Raw genomic sequence first — 19960 nt, 5'->3', positions numbered from 1 at the left:
AATAATTTTGGAAAGGTAGGTGGCATAAAACCAAGTTTCATGGAACTTCATAGGCCATGATAAAGAAAATGGGTTTGATGAGACATTGGAGGGTTTTGAGGAGTATTATGATCCAATTTAGGTTTTAAAAGAATTGACCAAATTATGTCATGTGCACATGCAAATGAACCCCACTATTATGTATAATTTTAATGCACCAATAAAACAATATTTTGTTGTTGTGTAGAGGATTGACTGGAAGAGAGACAGGAATGTAACAAAATGGAACATTTCAATAATAGTTGCAATCATCTAGGCAAGCAACAATGTTCAATTCTGTAAGAGCTCTACCAAGGGAGGAAGTAAGAATTTTATTGGGGACATACTTAGTCTGAGATGCTCATGGGACATCCTAGTATAAGAAAGTACTTGGGTTTGTTAGTTTGGAATTTATAGGAGAGGTCTGAGATAGAAATAAAAGTTTGAATGTCATTGTCTTTTAGAGGGTATTGAACTCATAGGAACAATTGGGATGGCATATGGCTAGAGAAGGAAAGAAGTGTGAACACTGACCTAGACCATTCCAATATTGAGATCCATTAAGGAGAAAGGATAGAGAAAATGAGATAGAACTGTGGGCATGAAGGTTGAAGAAAACACAGTAAAGCTAGAGTTAGAGAATCCAAATGAAGGCATTTTTAAGATATAGGGAGTTATCAACTATATCAGGATGAGGACAATGAGTTACCTATTCGGTTTATGCATGTTGAAGTCCTTGGACTTTAAAAAGTCAATAAGAGTTGCAGGACAGTCCATTATTTCTAGATATTCTTTTTTATCCACAGAAGGGTGATTTATCTTTTACTTGTATTAAAATTTCAATATTACAGAATATAAAGGACAGTCTGCAACAAATCTCAGGTCGAATTGACATAATTCACAACAAGAAGACAGCAGCATTGCAAAGTGCCATGCCAGTGGAAAGGGCAAAACTCCAGGAAGCTCTCTCACAGCTGGATTTCCAATGGGAAAAAGTGAACAAAATGTACAAGGACCGACAAGGGTAGGTAACATTTCCATTTTATTGAATGATTAAGGAATTCTAGACTTTATTTCAATGCCCTCCATGAAATATGACAGGAAAAGCAAGAGAAGCATTATCACTGGAAAAAGGTAAATGGAATGAAAACATATAATGATGAACAATTCACACGAATGAACTGATTCTAGAAGTTATTCTTTACAGAAATTAACATGTTGGAACATTGCATCATCCTCTAAAATTTCAGGTAATGTCAAAGTAGGTTTGTTCATTTAATTGAGACAGTATGAAAAGTTGGAGAATATAAAATATACATCTCCTCCTTGTCTACTTTTTTTTTGCTATGGAGAATTTGTTGAATTGATTTAAAATCATTTTAGTACTTACCTTACTTAAAATATTCAGCTTTTTTACTTTTTAGTTACTTTAGGGAACATTTATATAAATTCCTTTACCTCACATCACATGAAATTTTGTTTTCTTTTAAAATTTGAGGTTTAAATGAATTTCTCTAACAGTGTAGAACAATTTATTTCAAAGTTTTGTACTCTGAATTTAATTTTCTAAGTTTTTCTCTGCTCCCAGAGAAAATCAAACCATTTTTTAAATAATATTATTTTTAGAATCTCTAACCTCTGTCCATTTCTAGCCATCCTTACTTTCATTTTATTACTTAGTTTACTATACTAGGCTCTAAAACAGATACTTCCAACATTAGCATCTCAGTTGTCTCCACTGAGTTTTCATAGTTTATTCCCAAGAGTTTTATCCAGAGTTATTTTTCTGAAATGTAAGAACTTTTGTACTCTCATATCATTTCTCTGACAAAAATTTTCAGACTCATTAACAGGGCATTTTTTGCCTTCCCATGACCCATGTTCATCTGGTCAGCACCACTGCTTATAATTCACTTCCTGTTTTACACCTTTCCAAAATTGTGCTCTAGCAACATTAAATTATTTTGTAGGTCCCCAAAATGTTCTATGTTCTCTGTCCTACCTATCCTTCATGTCTCACCTAAGGTATTATATCCATCTTAATATTCTAAGACTATTGTTGGATCATGATGTCTGGAAACTTAGATGTTGTTCTACCTTATAATGTAAAATATAATACCAATAAATCACTTGGTATTTGTAAATGTTTTCAGACTTGGTGGCTACCCTATAGAGTACATTCTTTGATAGGCCTATTTCTACCATTTACCATATAATTAGCAATTTGTTTACTTTTTGCCCTTTTCACAAGTTATTTAAAGGCTATGGTTATTTTTTTTATTTTATGTGATGTACTCATATCTAATATAGTGCTGGATATAAAGTAGATGTCCCATGTATCTGGACTCAAAATCCTTCCATAAAGCTGAGAGTATTTCTCCCTTGGATGGCATAATAGATATATCTCAAATTGAAAACATGTGGTTCTAGAATGTCTGAATCAGGCTTAATGAAGTAATAGAAATTCAGAAATCCTGTGTATACACTGAAAAGACAGTCTTTACCACCCAAATATAATTTCAATATTCCCCATTGATTGTGAGCTTCTGCAAGCTTCTCCAATGAGGTCAATTCCATTACCTTCTTTTGGAGTACTCATTACAATGTCAGAACATGCTTGTTTCTCTCTTATTCTCTTCAGTCACTTTTTCTCCCAGCATTCCTGGCTACCGACCATTCCCTAAGTACCTCTGGGGTTTCTTGAGTAGCCAGTGATTACTATAATTCTGTAGGTACCTATTATTCTCACACTAAAGAAAAGATAAATCTTTGTGTTTTGTGAAGCTTCTCCTACACTTATAATTCATATTTGACCAGTGAACCAGACATTTACTTTTCAAAGGACCATTCAGACATTTCCCTTCCAGTTCACTTTCAATCCAAGACTTAAAAAGAAGCACAAGCACAAGCACTAATGAACTTCCCCAGAGTAGTTAAAATCTCACCATATATCTGAGATCTTTCCAATTTCTAGCAAAAGACAAGAGTGTCTTCTTACCTAGTAGATCCACTTTTCCTTAACCAGAGACAGAAGAGACTTCTAATTTTACTCCAGTTGATTTTTTCTAGGAATTAGTCATGAACCTTTCCATTTTCCATGATTTCTACTCTAGTCTCAGATTAAACTGTTCTAAGTATTTGCTTAGGAGCAGAAACCCCAGAGTCAAATCTGTTTTAGAATCCTGGCTTTGCTATGGGTTCTAGAGCAAGTTCCCAATTCTTATGCTCCACAAACTCCTCCACTATAAAATAGGATATGAATAGTACCTATGTCGCTGGATCATTATGAGGATTAGTTGACATAGTACTTATAGAGGGCAGCGTGGATTTCTTATACCTGGTAATCATTCAGTTACAGTGATTATTTTGATGAGGAAATGATGATCATGGCACTGAAAATCTTGGACACTAATTTATTTGAAAACTCTTTCAAAATTTCCTGATCACCACAGAGAAATGAATTAGACTCAGTTTCTGATTTGAGCAACTTCCTAGTCCTAAAGAGAAAATGAACAACTAGCCAGTAAAAATGGGTTGATGTATATGAGCTCTGATAGTAGGCAAGAATAAGATCCCTGGGGAGTGGAATGAAAACATCTTACTCAGACTCAGGAATAAATGAAAATGTACAGACCATTCAACATTTTGTCCTACAAATAACAGAAAGTAACTCTGATTACATTAGGTAGATCTATGTAATGTACATAGTTATGGAAGGATATCAAATCTCTCATTGGATGGATGAGAAGGCCTTAGTCAGGTTTAAAACAAGGCTAGACATCCAGTACCATATCCAGCACTAAGATACAAGGTAAATATGAATTACAGATTGGTGTCATAGCCATGATCCAGTGCTATTACAGGTGAATCATTCCCACTGAAAGTGCCCTGCTTACTGTCACTGTCAAAAAATTTCTAAATTATTCACTGTACAATTAAAGTTTCTGTCAAAAGCACCTGATAAAGCAGAGGTTTGTTTATTTTCTGTACCAATTAACAAATATTTTAGTCTGTATAGACCCTGTAGTTTCTTTCAGAATTTTTCATCTCTGCTACTGCAGGGTGAAAGAAACCATAGGCAATACATAAATGAATCAGCAACACTTATTCTGAGAAATCTTTATTTACCAAAATAGTCGGCAGACTAGATTTTGTGGGTGGACCATAAATTGAAGACTCCTGTTGTAACATAGGCTTACATCATGGAACTAAATTCTAACTTCCAAGAAAAATGAATAACTTAGATTGGTAAGTGTTATAATGATAATCAGGACCTTGTGTCTCACTGAGACAAATACAATGGTAGATTCTTAAGTTTGGGGACAGATTTAGAAGCTATGCTGTCATAAATAGACAAAGTCCAGTACAGCCTTCATGTTGGGTTTTTGACAAAAATCTGCTGAATTTTAAATAAACCAACTTGAGTTTAAATCAAAATTCATTTGAGTCAGTAAGAAGGGTTCTATCAGTAATTTTTCACATATGCTCCATGTATAATATTGTATTAGTCCGCTATTAACACAATGATGCTATGATACAAATCACCCCAGAACTTTAACACTTAAAATAACAGATGTTTTTGAACATTTAGTTGCTTTTAATTTAGGTGAGTCAGGCTGGGTTTGGCTAGGAAGCTCTGCTTCAAGATCCACAATTCATGTTAAATTAAGATCTGATATGTATGTCTTTACTCTGGGCCTAAGATAAAGGGTCAGTGGCATGCTCTTCTAATGATGTATCCTCAGAGCATGAATCAAGTCTAACCTGCCATAAACACTAAAATCTCAACTCCTGTCAAGGCCACTGACATTTCTTTGACCAAGGCAAATCACATGGATAAGACTGATATCGCTACACTGGTAAAGCAGTTTCTTCGTATAGTGGAAGAAGATAGATACATTAATATTAGCTGAACAATAATCTGATAATCTAAACTTTTTATAGCCAGAAAATAACTTAGTATTTTTTCCTTCTTTTTTTTTTATTTTACAGAGGACAAAACTAAATTACACCAAGGTTAAATGACTTGATGTCAAGTGACTTGCCCAAGCACATACTAAATGGCACATCTGCATTTTTCTCACAAAAATATTTAATTCTAATAGGATCACATATTTTACTCACAAAAAGTTACAAATAAGAGAAAATTCATTAGATTCTCAGCATTCCTAAGTCATAAATTCTGAGACTATCTATCACCCAATTCATGAATGTTATAATTGCAAAGCTCACCTTTATTATATGTCATAAAATAAAGCAGACATTACTCTTTAGGTGAGGACAAGGAAGGAATTAAAACTAAACTGATTTGTGACTGCTCACTCATTATCTTGAAAACTGTTTCAAAAATTGTCTTCCAGCAAATAGAATTTCAGCACGTATCTTAGCAAAGTTACAAATAATTAAAATGTTAAAAGTGACTCCTTTCCAGAGGTGTTTTTGTTGCTCACAAATAGTAAACATAGTCAATATTAAATCCACAAATATCATGATCTATGGATATATATATGTGTGTGTGTGTGTGTGTGTGTGTGTGTGTGTGTTTGTGTGTGTATACACATAGGAGATAAATATGTAACTTATTGATCAATTCTGTTTTTATTGGCTAATTGGTAGATACTCACTTCTTATAAAATTTACCTACAGGAAATATGAAAATAAAGAATTACCATAAGATCTATCTGGTATTAGAGAAACAAAGCCCTTTTCTTCTTCCCAAAATAAGAAGGGCCTACCTACTAAGTGCCAGATACTGTCCTGTTTTCTTTAATTTCATTCTAATACCATATTTCTATGTCTCAAAATATTAATAAATCTGCCACATTTTCAGAAAATTATTTCTTAAAGCCTAAGAGTGTAGTACAGTTCAAATGAGATAATAAAAATTAAAGTAATTCCTAGAGTACAAATTGCTGAATAGCCATAAGATGGCATTGTTGTGTAACAACATGGTTCTGGTCTAACATCAAGAAAGTGCTATTTTAAAATCCGTATTTCTCCTTGTAATTCCATTTAGCCAGATATTTTGGAGTAGTTTTCCCATCCATTTAAGTAGTTAGATTCAATATGATTCTGAGTTTTATATGTGATCTAAAGAAGACACAAGACCAAGAGTATTGATTCCTGTGATACTGAATTGCTAGAGGAAACAAAAAAAATCTCCAAAACATTAATAGGGAAATCAGCATGAGAGCACTTAAAAATCAAATTCTGTCATCAATGATGTTTTGTAAAATAAATGAAATGTTGGCAAATAAAAAATATGAACACAGTGTGACATAAAAGAAGTCAGGCCAAAAGAATATTTATTGTATAAAAACATTTAAAAACCAAAAGCAGACATGATAGGGGTTAGAGGCCGGATTATGGTTTCCTTTCTGAGAAATCATGATTATCAGATGCAAGAGCAGGTTCCTAAGATCTGGATAATGTTTTGTTTCTTGGTCCTGATGCTAGTTATATTGATGTGTTTCCTTTTTTAATTGATTTTAAAAAATGATAGTTGAATGCATTACAATTCTTATTACACATAAACAGCACAATTTTCATATCTCTGGTTGTATATCAAGTATGTTGACACCAATTCAAGTCTTTATACATGTACTTTGGATAGTGATGTTCATCACATTCCACCATCCTTGCTAATCCCCTGCCCCGTGCCTTTTCCTCCCACCCCTCAGCCCCATCAAGAATTCATCTATTCCTCCCATGCTCCCCCGCCCTACCCCACTATGAGTCAGCCTCCTTATATCAGAGAAAACATTTGGCATATGTTTTATTGGGATTAGCTAACTTCACTTAGCATTATCGTCTCCAATGTCATCCATTTACCTGCAAATGGCATGATTTTATTCTCTTTTATTGCTGAGTAATATTCCATTGTGTATATATGCTACATTTTTTATCCATTCATCCATTGAAGGCCATCTAGCTCTGAGAAGGAAATGAGGAAAACTACCCCATTTACAATAACCTCAAAAAAAAAGATACTTGGGAATCAACTTAATGAAACAGGTAAAAGATCTATAAAATGAAAACTACAGAACCCTAAAGAAAGAAACCAAAGAAGACCTAAGAAGTTAGAAAGACCTACCTTGCTCTTGGATAGACAGAATTAATATTATCAAAATGACTATACTACCAAAAGCACTATACAGATTTAATGCAATTCTGATCAAAATCCCAATGGCATTCCTCATAGAAATAGAAAAAGCAATCGTGAAATTCATCTGGAAAAATAAGAGACCCCGAATAGCTAAAGCAATCCTTAGCAAGAAGAATGAAGCAGGTGGCATCATTATACCAGAACTTAAACTATACTACAGAGCAATAGTAACAAAAACAGCATGGTATTGGCACCAATACACACTGGCCGACCAATGATACAGAATAGAGGACACAGAGACTAACCCACAAAATTACAATTATGTTAGACAAAGGTGACAAAATCATGCATTGGAGAAAAGATAGCCTCTTCAACAAATGGTGCCGGGAAAACTGGAAATCCATATGCAAAAAAATTGATGTATTTCCTTTAAGAAAGTTTATGGGACTTCACACTTGTAATGTATATACTTTTCTGCCTGAACACTGAAGTGAAATTTGCTGGTAAGTTTTAAAATTAATAAATATACTTTTAAGTACAAGAAGAATAAAAAAAATAAGAAATTAAAAAAAGAAGCCTTAGGAAAACATACTGCATTGTTCTATATTTGAATTTCACCTGGATCCCTGAATACTATCATTGCCTAATTCTGACTCTCAGATAAGTATGTGGGCACTACTGCTTTAGAGAATGTTTTTTCCAAATTTGTAACCATCGTTCTGGGACCACAGTATCACAAGCCAATAGGATATTGAAGGTGGGAGAGCTGCAAATTGTTTCCCAGAGATTTCTTCATTGTTCTGTCCCAGTAGTGCCAAGCCCACAGCACTGAAGCACTCCTTCAAGCTGCCATTTTTACTGCAGGAGGCAAAATGAGACAAAAGAAAGAAAAGAATGTAAAACAGGAGTAGAATCCAAAGAAATCTGATGTGAAGAGAAAGTGCCTAAATCATCTGTATATTCAGACTCTAGGAAATGAGCATATAATTCTGCAAGCCCACTCCTAATGCAAACTTCCTATAAACATTTGCTATTTTATTTGTAATTTTTCTACTAAGACATTCAATAAATATTTTCCTCTCATGTTAAGGTAAGGTAAATAACCTCAAACTGCTGACAGATTGTAAGGATAGCATACTAATCCTCATGTCATTTCCATACAATTCTATCTTCTAAAGTGGAAGCTAGAGGGGCAGATGGGAGCTTTTCCAGAACTGTTTGTTTCTAAATGAGATACTCTGCTATAGTAGCATTAGCAGCCTCTTCAATTTTCACAATGCCATATGTAGTTGAGAAGATACATGATAAGCACACATCACCAACTCAGGAAAGGTTAACACTACAGTCTTAGAATTAGTCTCTGTCATATCTGAAGATTTTCACACAAGATTAAATCTTCACCCTTCGGCCCCCAGGCCAAAGTATGGGCCAATACATTATTCTACTGTTAGTTTCTGAGCTTCATAGAATTAAAAAATAAGGGATAAGAAAAAAAATTTCCATAATATGAGAAAGTTGTTTATATCCCTTTTCAGAATCATTATTTTCCTCCAAGTGAGTGCATTGAGTCATGGAGGCAATATAAAGGAAAATGTGATAGATTGAGGAAGAAGCAAATTTCTGTTCATGACCATTTCTTTGAACTGTTAAGACCAAAATGAAAGCAAAGACTTCTGTTTAGATTTTCAGTCTCAAGATCTTTTTGAGAATCATTATTTATTAACAAATTTCATACACTGCATTTTTAAAATTTAGCTCACATATGTAAAGGAAGTACTAGAGAACCCACCACAATACATTTGGCAGGAAACTTTCTTGTAAACAGATACACTACCAATTCACCTGAATGCTAGAATTTATTCTTAATCTTCAAGTTTTTTTCATAGTTAAGTATATTGTTTGCTATTTATTTTTCTATTTTGGTCTAAATTGATAGGACTGATTTATTTATGAAAGGGTACTTTGAAATGTATTCCATAGAAATTTCTGCCCATCAGCTTATCTTCTGTATGTTCCCATTGCTAGATACTCAAGAACTGCAGAATCATTTGCTTTAATAATCACCATATTATACAGGATCATTTACCTTATATTTTCAACATTTTCAGATTCTTATAAATCTTTACAGTTCACAGAGGTTAGTTTAAAACTTTCTTCAGATAAGAAATTAACTAGAAATATAATTCTCATAATCTCAGAGTTAACTATACATCAATATCCTGAATCTTTTTCTCAAAGTTATTGAACATTTTTGTTTCCCAGGATAGTTCTATACACACAATTCCATTCTTCATTGCAGACATTCTATTTCTTCAGTGGACAAGGAACAATTTTGCTTATTATCTAAAAAACTCATATTTTAATTATTGTCAATAGAAAAAGACTTATAAAAACAGATTTTATATCAATAGGACTAACCTCATTTGGGAGATAATTTCAATATTTGACTTTACTTGCAGTGTGTTTCTTGGCTTTTACTTATCACAAATGTCCCTTCTCTAAATACACACTTTTAAAATTCTGCCTGGAGCAGATGAGCTTTTGAAGATGTTGTTATAAAGCAAAACTCTTCTAAATGTAATTTTCCAAGAAACTCTTTATCAATTATAATTTGAATTTGCTGAGAGAAATAGAGGCTCAAGTTAATAGTGCATTAAAACAGACAGAAGCATGTTTTCATCTCCTGAAGACACTTGGAAGTATGAAGTCAAGACTGGTTTAGTGGCTCTGCTTATTTCTGCTTTCTGTCCAACTGTCCTTATGTGGTGAATTCTTATCCATGTGTTGCAAGATGGAACTTCCACCACATTCACTTTCAATGAAAAGGTGCAAGAAGGTAAGGAAAAAAGTGCAAAGGGTACATAGAAATTGTCTTTTAGAAAATTTACTTGAAGGATGCCACATTGCAGTTCTTTTTTTACTTTCTTGGCCAGAGGTCAGTCACATGACCACACCTAAGCTGCAAAGGAGACTAGGAAATGTAATCATTCCATAGGTGCTCTGCACCTATTTTATGGGTATTTGTTTTTGAGATAATTGCAAAATGGGTAATGGAAGAGAATACAGTGTCTTCAAAAAATGCATAGAAAATGTTTTCTTTTTTAAGCAGCCCTAATAGAAATGTTAAAAGGATAGATATATATAGGATTAATCCTTTTCCCACTTTCTTTCATAATATGAGGAATTCTGATTCAGCTAGGATTCTCCTCTTCTTGAATTATCCCAGTATAAAAGTAGAAGTTTCTCATTATTTTTATATTCACACACTTTTCTGTCTTTACATGCTCAAAACACTTTCTTGTTTATAAGTTTTTGTCCAACTTAAACCTAACACACTATTCAGGAAAGGAGAGATGTGGAAAAAACTATAGTATCATAGTTCTTCTAAGTTATATATTCCTTACATACAGGGCTAAGGCTTCCCTATGTTTCCTGTGGTTGAGACATAAGTTATGCAAGTTACACGAAGTTAATAAGTTTAGTTTCTCAACTCCCAAAAGAACCACTAAAAAACAAATATGTAAAACTAAAGCTAAAATTATGAGCATGTACTAAAATTTTCGGCTTCACTTTTTTCTGGATAGGTAAGATGAAACTTGCATAAAATAAAAGACCTGCATATTTTATATTTTTTGTGCATTGTAGTTATACATAATAGTAGGTTTTATTAAGACATATTGATAAATACATATAACATAGTTTTCTCCATTTTATTCCTCAGTACTATCCAGTTCCCTCTCCTCCTCCCTTCCCTCCTAATCCCCTTTCTCTATTCTATTGGTCTTCTATTTATTTATTTATCTATACATTTATATATGTATTTGGAATACATTGTGATGTATTCATATGCACATGTCATAATTTAGCCAAATTTATTCCCTAATTCTCCTTTGCCTCCCCCTCCTTCCTCCTCTTTGGTGCCTTATTTCTACTCTACTGTTCTCACTTCTATTTTTATTATTATTTTTTATCTTTAGCTTCCACAAATGAAAGAAAACATTTGATCCTTGACTGTGTGAGTCTAGCTTATTTCACTCAGTGTGATGTTCTCCAGTTCCATCCATTTACCAGCAAATGACACAGTTTCTTCTTTGTAGCCGAGTAGAACTCCATTGTGTATATATACCACATTTTTTTTATCCATTCGTGTATTTATGGTCACCTAGATGGGTTCCATAACTTGAATGTTGTGGGCTGTGCTGCTATTACAATATCTGATCTCAACTTATGCTACAGTTACTTTTTTATTGACACTTCCGTGCCAAATATGGGTTTAGTGTCTTACATGTATCATCTCATTCTCAGGAGAACCTTATTATCTTAGAAATGAATAAATTTACATTTAGAGAGAATAAACAGTTTTCCCAAGCTCATATAGGAAGTGTATTAAGAACTTATATTTTGACTCACGTTATGAACTCTTATCTGCTGCACCAAATCCTGCTTCCAATAAATCCCACATTGGATTTCTTATTCTTAAGGTCTATGTTCTCCCTTCCAGATTTGCTAGCAACAACAGGGATACATATAAATAATTTGTTTTTTAACTCCTGATTCTGAAACTACAATTTCTTAAAAAGATGTTTAAAATTCAGGTCATTTTTTTTGTGTTCAATATCAGTAGAAGAAATGGAATGTAATTACATAAAATGCTTAGTAAAGCCAAATGTAAAGGATCTTTTAAAGTGCATGATGACCCCTGACCTTTACTTTAGGAAAGACCTAATTATCAGTCAGGACCCAGTGCAGGCATCATGACTTGAAATCCCATCTGGTCTCAATCTATTATTCTATTCTCTATTCTTCAAACTCTCTGTTTATATATTGCTGGTAAACGTCCTTATAATGAATTTATGTGTCTTACATAGCTGTATATAACTCTTTACCATTTTTTAGAGTTTTTGTTCCAACATAGTGTAAACAATATCACATACCTTTTATCATCCCTAAGTCAAACAATATGATTATATGGTAACTGTTAGGTACATGTTAAGTTTTTTTTTGATTGATGACCTTAAATTTATTTTTTATTGGTTGTTCAAAACATTACAAAGCTCATGATATATCATCTTTCATACATTTGACTCAATTGGGTTATGAACTCCCATTTTTACCCCAAATACAAATTGCAGAATCACATCAGTTACACACTCACGTTTTTACATAATGGCATATTAGTGACTGTTGTATTCTGCTACCTTTCCTATCCCCTACTATCCCCCCTCCCCTCTCCTCCCATCTTCCCTCTCTACCTCATCTGCTGTTGTTCAATTCTCTCCCTTGTTCCCCCCCCCTTTCCCCTCACAACCTCTTATATGTAATTTTGTGTAACATTGAGGGTCTCCTACCATTTCCATATGCTTTCCCTTCTCTCTCCCTTTCTCTCCCCCCCACTCGTCTCTGTTTAGTGTTAATCTTTTCCTCATGCTCTTCCTCCCTGTTCTGTTCTTAGTTGCTCTCTTTATATCAAAGAAGACATTTGGCATTTGTTTTTTAAGGATTGGCTAGCTTCACTTAGCATAATCTGTTCTAATGCCATCCATTTCCCTGCAAATTCTATGATTTTGTCATTTTTTAGTGCTGCGTAATACTCCATTGTGTATAGATGCCACATTTTTTTTTTTATCCATTCATCTACTGAAGGGCATCTAGGTTGGTTCCACAGTCTAGCTATTGTGAATTGTGCTGCTATGATCATTGATGTGGCAGTATCCCTATAGTGCGCTCTTTTAAGATCCTCAGGGAATAGTCCGAGAAGGGCGATAGCTGGGTCAAATGGTGGATCCATTCCCAGCTTTCCCAGGAATCTCCATACTGCTTTCCAAATTGGCCTCACCAATTTGCAGTCCCACCAGCAGTGTACAAGTGTACCCTTTTCCCCACATCCTCGCCAACACTTATTGTTGTTTGACTTCATAATGGCTGCCAATCTTACTGGAGTGAGATGGTATCTTAGGGTGGTTTTGATTTGCATTTCTCTGACTGCTAGAGATGGTGAGCATTTTTTCATGTACTTGTTGATTGATTGTATGTCCTCCTTTGTGAAGTGTCTGTTCAGGTCCTTGGCCCATTTGTTGACTGGGTTATTTGTTAAACGGTAAACTATTCACTCAAAAGTTATAACAGTCAAGGGTTGGGTGAAGCAGTTGACTGCCATGCATGAGGCCCTGTGTCAATCCCTAGGCCCACAGAAAAGGAGTTTTACTGTTGAGAATGAATAAGTTCTTGAAAAACTATTTTATTAACAAGAACTCCATTCCCACCATAGTTTATTTAACAAAATATTAATGTAGGATAATTTTTTCATATTCAATTTCATCTTCCTATAATAAGGTTGAATTATGACTTTTAGGTGCTGTGTTACATAGCAATATATAAAATAATCTGTGACCATGATATATTCTTCTAATTACAGTATTTGAGAGACATAAAAAGTCTCTCATAAAGAAAAATATAGCCATTAGCCACTAAAGTCAACATAAATTTTTAGTATTAGGTTGTCGGTTTGCTTACATTTTTTCCTTTCTTGCTTATTTTAAATTCTACTATTTGGGGGTAGGGATTGGTTGCAATTACAAAGTTCTAACAGTTTAAAAACATCTGTTTACTCAGTGAGAATTGCAAGTTCTTGCCTGTAAGGCAATTTTCACCAGAATTATTTTTGTATTAGTTTTGGTTTATCCATGAACACTCTCAAATTCCTCTTGAAAACATCAGTTTCCTCAAGGGAAGACTGCCCATTACTAGCTAAAGATGTGGGGTTTTTTTTTTTTTAGATTTCATCCTGAAACAATAAGCTTAAAAATATCTTTGTGGTTTCCTATAATGGATGGATATTGATTAAAAAATGATAGTTTAGATGGACATTTTAAAAATTCTTACCTTTTTAGTGATTTTTACATTTGAATAAAATAAAACTAATTTTTTTTCCTCAGATGGTGATTTCTTGTTTGTTTTCACTCTCTTGAATTCCTCCTTCCCTCCCTCCCTCCCTCCTTCTCTTCCTTTCTTCCTTTCCTTCTTCCTTCCTCTATCACCCTAAGCTTATTCCCTTCTTCCCTTTATTTTATATTTCCCTTATATGCCAAGTTATAGCTTAGTACTTAGAAACTAAGGATGGTCATTTTGTGCCTTTTGTTTTGAAGGAATTCTAGACTGAAGAGAGATATAATTTTATAATCTTTATGGGTACCTTTCATAAATTAGCAGCACACAGATTAGGATATAAATGCCAAACTTATTATTGTCTCTGATCTCTTTCCTTAATTCCTAATAATTAAGGAATGACTTAAGGTAGCTTTCCATTGGATCCTTACCATAGTGTGCCAGTATTAATCACCTATAGCTACAATGATGCTCTGTAACAAACACACCCATAATAGCAACCACTAATCATCCCTCTGTTTATTGGGCTACTGTAATTAAACTCTGCCTCAGTCTTTGGGACTGTAGATTGTCCCAGTAAGTCTCATCCATGTGTCTCATTCTAGAGTCCAAGCTGGAAGGGAAGTAGATACTTGGAGTATATTCTTAACATGGTAGAGTTACCAATGTTTCAGAAAGGCAAGTAGAAACATATGATGAGAGGTATTTTTGTAACTGGAACATATGTAAGAGCTATATTTGTAACTGGAATACATCTCTTTCTTTCACATCCAATGGTCAAAGCAAATCAAAGCACATATTCAAAGTCCAGGGCCACAGAAATACACTGTTCATGAAGTCATGTCAAAGGGTAGAACAATAATACTGCTATACAATACAATTGGGGATGACAATTGAAAATACTATATTACCCTAATAAAATAGTACATTATTGGTTAATCATTTTTGATGGAACACATAAAATTATCTGGGAAAGCCCATCCCATAATTTTTTGATGCTGCTTGGAAATGTATTCTGAATCCGTTTTCTACAAATTTTCTAATATTTGAGGTATTCTTATTTTACTAAAATAATTATAATATTATAAAACAGAAATTTAAAACTTCCTTAAAAACTGAGTTTTGAAACAAACATAAAGTCACAGTTTTATTTATCAACTTGAGATTCTCCCTGGATGTTGGGTTTCCAAATAGCATCATGACTTTCCGTACCCAGCTGTCTGATGCTTGAAACTACCATAAGCTGACTATCATGGCTTACAGTATACCCTTGAAGAAGGCCATCTGGTTTATGTCTCTTGGCAAAATTTGTTTAAAAACAAGCAGCTGCAATGACAAAGTAAGAAGGAGTCTCTGTCTAACTGTGGTAAATAAGTAGCTTTGAAATGCTCATAATAAAGGATTTTTCTAATCCAAGAAAACATCTCCAAAAATATGTTTCTCTTACAACTAAAAGAAAAATCTGCAGAATTTAATGAAGAGAAAAGGACCCCATTGAATTTATGTTTTACTGGATTAAAATTAAGTAAAAAACAAAACAAATAAGATGGCATTTGTGAGTGGTAACAAACAGGTTATAACTATTTTGATATTTATTTTGGAGATTATTTTATTTAATGATTCACATTAAGCAATTTGATTACTTTGAAGATCTATCATATAATCCCTAACATTAGTTGATATATAATAATTCACTGAAATCTTTCTCCTTATACTGTCTTTATGTATACCTTTATACTCATTTTCTATTGCAAAAGAAATATGTGCTTCAATTTTGGAAAGTATGAATGGGTTTTCCAGTCTATTTAGGTATTTTTTTTATGAACTACATCCATAGGCTCAGACCAAAAATGCTTAAGGACTGATTATATTTTTCCTAATAAAAATTCTTAGGTTAATAGTATTTTGGTTTGGGCTTTTCCATAAGTAATTCTAGAGACAAGGATTTGAGTTCAAATAGTTTATGTAGGCATTGATTCTACCCTGGTAGAATAGTGTGGCTGTGAACAAAAAGGGAGGAGAAAGCAACCTGTAAAGAGTATGTTATCAACCTAACTACCGCTATGAGGAACTAGAGCTTAGTTTCATGGAGAAAGTCTAAGAAACCATAAAACACATGCCTCAGATATACCTTAGAAAAGAAGCATGAACTGTGATGTTTATACTCCAATATTAATCATTTTTAAGAGCTACTCAGTGTCAGAAAATTAAATTTCCATTTTGCAAGCACCTCCAGCATGTCTTACATATGGCTGTAAACTGTGTTTTATGCTTCAGACAAACCTGAGAGACCAAGTCAGACATGCAGTTAGTGGCTGTTGGACATCAGCTAAGGCAAAAGAGAATAGGTGAAGCTCCAAAGAGATCTAATACATGTGTGGCAATTGAACATGATTCCCCTAAGAAGGACCACAACACTTCCCAACCCAGCTGTTTGCTCTTCTGCTCTTTCTTATTCTGTTATGACTCCTGCTGTTCCCTGGATCCTGACTTATTCAAAATTTCTGCATTCTAATGCTTGTGTGTCTCTTTCCAGTTCTTCCTTACTGACTTCTTTGCTCAATCTTTCACTGATGTTTACCTTCATTATTTGTATGTACTCAACTTTGGCTAGCTCTTCCAATTAGTGAGACTTGATTTACAATAAAAAAGATTTAGCCATGTTCTTTTTAAAGTGAGATTCATACCAGTTAGTGACACAAGTAGAACGAAAAATTAAAGGTCGCAGACATAATCCTGCTCAGTGTTTAAGGCAAATTTTTGAATATCATAAAAGGCTTAACTTTGTATTTCCCTCTCTCCTATAAAGAAATTATTTGGTGGTATTTCTCAAAGGATTATTTAAGAAAATTTTGTTTCTCTGATAAGTTTATTCCAAATCTCCTGTAAGTTATTGACATTATTGTTTCAACTTAAAGTAAAAGTTAAAGGCTTCAGTTGTGGCTCAGTGACAGAGCGCTTGTCTTGCACATGTGAGTCACTGGGTTCGATCCTCAGCACCACATAAAAATAAACAAATAAAGGCATGCTGCCCATCTGAGGCATTAGGAAAGTTAGAACTTTTACAGTGGTAATGTTTCAAAGGTCACAAAGGAAATTGAATTGTAAATTGGTCTTAAAAGCACTGGAATTACTTCCAGTTCCATTTTTTTTTTCAGGATTTTGTATTTAACAGGAAATAAATTACAGCACAGCTAAAGGGGAATATTTAGGTTTTCCATGGCCTTACTAAGGACTGATTGATAGTTCCCTTGGTATTGATCACTTACATCTATCATGAAAGATACAAATATTTATTATTATAATAATGTCACAATTATAATATTGTACAACTGCTTATTGGCTGGAAAATATCATCAGTTTTTAAAAGATGCTAAAATTATACTTTCTATGAAGACTTTCCTTATCAGTCTTATCAATGGCCATAAAATCAAATTCCTAATAAGTATTATACTAATATATTTATGCTTCTGCTTCAAGGAATTTTATTCACAGAGATGGCTTTCATCAATGATATATGTCAAAAAGTCTTCATAGGGAATAACTATGAAAATTATAATGTATATTAAACATGAAATGTTTTCCATGAAGTAGCTCTCTAAATGGTATTCATGATGATACTTCTACCCAGGATGTCCAAATCTTTAGATCACATACCATATGTGGATTGAAGTTAATATATTTAGCTTACAAATACTCTTATTAATAAGATAATGTTGTTTGAAGGTAAATAGGCAAAGGAAAAATATTGTTTAAATGTAAAATATAAACAAAGTAAAACATACGGATTATACTGTCTTTCAACATTTATAGATTATTTTTCCACATTAGAGAAACCTTTAGGCTTATGGGTTTCGTTTTTTTTTTCATTCAGCCAAGAGCAGAATTTGCATATTCTCTCTTGGATTATAGGAAGATAGTTTTGAAGTTAACTTCATTTACATGTTATCCTTTGACTGTAAAATATATGCAATGATTTTCTTAAATCTACACCTAAAGGATAGATTAAGGTTGGTTGGACAGGAAGAAAGAATTGTTGTATTTACTGATCCTTTTTTTCATGTGTTTATCTTTAGATGGAAGGTATCACTTATCATTCAAAGTCTTGGATGGACTTCCTATTGAGGACATTTTTCTTTTCTTTCTTTCTGTTCTAAGTTAAGACCTGTGTTCCATAACTCAAGGTAGTTAAAATCAAGTGAAGTTCTCATGGAAAATATTCTCTCTTCATTCTGCAGAAGGAATTATCATGGTAACTTCAATTAATAAAATGTGATACCCCCCACAAAGTTAGCATCTAGTTAATTGTATAAATGTTAATGGTATCATCTTAAGAAATTTTAAAAAGGAGGAGACTAAATTTTTCTGCCTTCCTGGCTAACAGCAGTAAAAGATAATTTCTGTTGAATTGTTCACATTACTTTGTCATGGTGGGTGAATGAATCTAGCCATATTGATACAAGTTTATTCCCTCGTGTACAAAAATTTAATGAACATATTTCTTACAAAGCAAGGCACTATCCCCAATAGTTGACATTTTACAAAAGATTCTTTGATATCACATGCCAAGTTCCAATACATCTCTTTGTTGAATTCTTTTATTTTGGTAGTACTAGGGACTGAAACCAGAAGTGCTCTATCACTGAACTACATCCTCAGTCCATTTTATTTTTTATTTAATTTTTAGTTTTGAGACAGGGTCTTACTAAGTTGCTGAGGCAGGCCTGGAATTTAAAATCCTCCTGCCTCAGCCTCCTGAGTTGCTGTGATTACCGGTATGCACCGTCTCACCCAGCTGTTGAGTTTTCTTTATGAAGACCTGTGTTCTATAGTTTGTCCCAGAAACCCAGCCAAAAGGTAAAGAAGAAATTAACAAATAGTGACTGTGCCAATCTATATAATAAACAGTTACAAACATTGACAAACATTTTATCATGTTATTTAGAAGATTACTTCAGGTATTGTAGTTCTATTTTGTGTACTTTAACTTTTCAATATATTAGATTGTTATCTTAGATTGAGTTCCTCAAGAAACAGACTCTGAGACAAATGTTTGCATGCAGATGATTCAGTGATGAGTGCTCTTAAGGACAATATCTGGTACATTTAATGAGAACAGCATAGGGCAGGGAGACTAGTTGACTGGTAATGCAGTTACAAGAGGGACTTCAGCTGGTCCCATGTGGAGATGGGATGGTATTCATGATAATTCTGCATAAGGCAAGGGGGAGACAGAAATTTGTTGCTCTGTTCCATCAGTCACTACATGTAAGCCTCCCAACTAACCATTTCCAGGTATTTTAATCTTGGGCAAGGAAGCTATAATCTACTGAGAGAAATTCCTGAGAGAGGCTTTTGTTAATTTGTTAACAATTTGTTAATAGATAACACTCCCAGCAATTGCGTCACTGAGTGATTCACGTCATAGGAGTCATTTATCCATGTTGAGGCATATATTAAGTAATTTTTTATACTTAGTAATGAGGCTAGGTGGTTTTCTGACAAACCTACTAACTGTTTTGAAAATATTTTTCTTAGATATCAATGGACCTTTATTTTATTTATTAATACATGGTGCTGAGAATCGAACCCAGTGCCTCACACAATCTAGGTAAGCACTCTGCCACTGAGCCACAATCTCAGCCCCCTACTCACTTTTTATTGAGACATAGGATATACAATAAAATAAAAATTTAGAAAATTAATTTTGATACATTTGGACATACATATAGACCAGTGAAATCATTACTAAAATCAAGATAATGAATATGTCCATTATCCTTACAAATCTCCTCTTGGTAGTCATTCTCTCCTGTCCCTTCCCTCATCCGTGAGGAACCACTGATGTGCTCTATGAAACTACAGATGAGCTTACATTTTCTAGAACTTTAAAAAAGTAAAATAATCTTGGGGCTGGGGATGTGGCTCAAGCAGTAGGTAGCGTGCTCGCCT

General features: G+C 33.7%; 1 protein-coding gene across 7 annotated transcripts in view; it reads left to right on the top strand.

The window, feature by feature from the left end:
• The window catches only part of Dmd (dystrophin), a 2062171-nt gene that overhangs the window by 878152 nt on the left and 1164059 nt on the right, over positions 1 to 19960 (top strand). For all 7 annotated transcript variants that reach the window (XM_071606751.1, XM_071606753.1, XM_071606749.1 and 4 more), the window contains one exon: positions 870 to 1042. In XM_071606751.1, coding sequence (XP_071462852.1) covers positions 870 to 1042 — 173 coding nt within the window. The remainder of the gene's footprint in view (positions 1 to 869; positions 1043 to 19960) is intronic.

The sequence above is a fragment of the Marmota flaviventris genome, chromosome X (assembly GCF_047511675.1).
Source record: "Marmota flaviventris isolate mMarFla1 chromosome X, mMarFla1.hap1, whole genome shotgun sequence".
In the NCBI taxonomy this organism is placed as follows: domain Eukaryota; kingdom Metazoa; phylum Chordata; class Mammalia; order Rodentia; family Sciuridae; genus Marmota; species Marmota flaviventris.
Note: the sequence above shows the minus strand (reverse complement) of the source record. Positions and strands in the feature narration are given on the sequence as shown.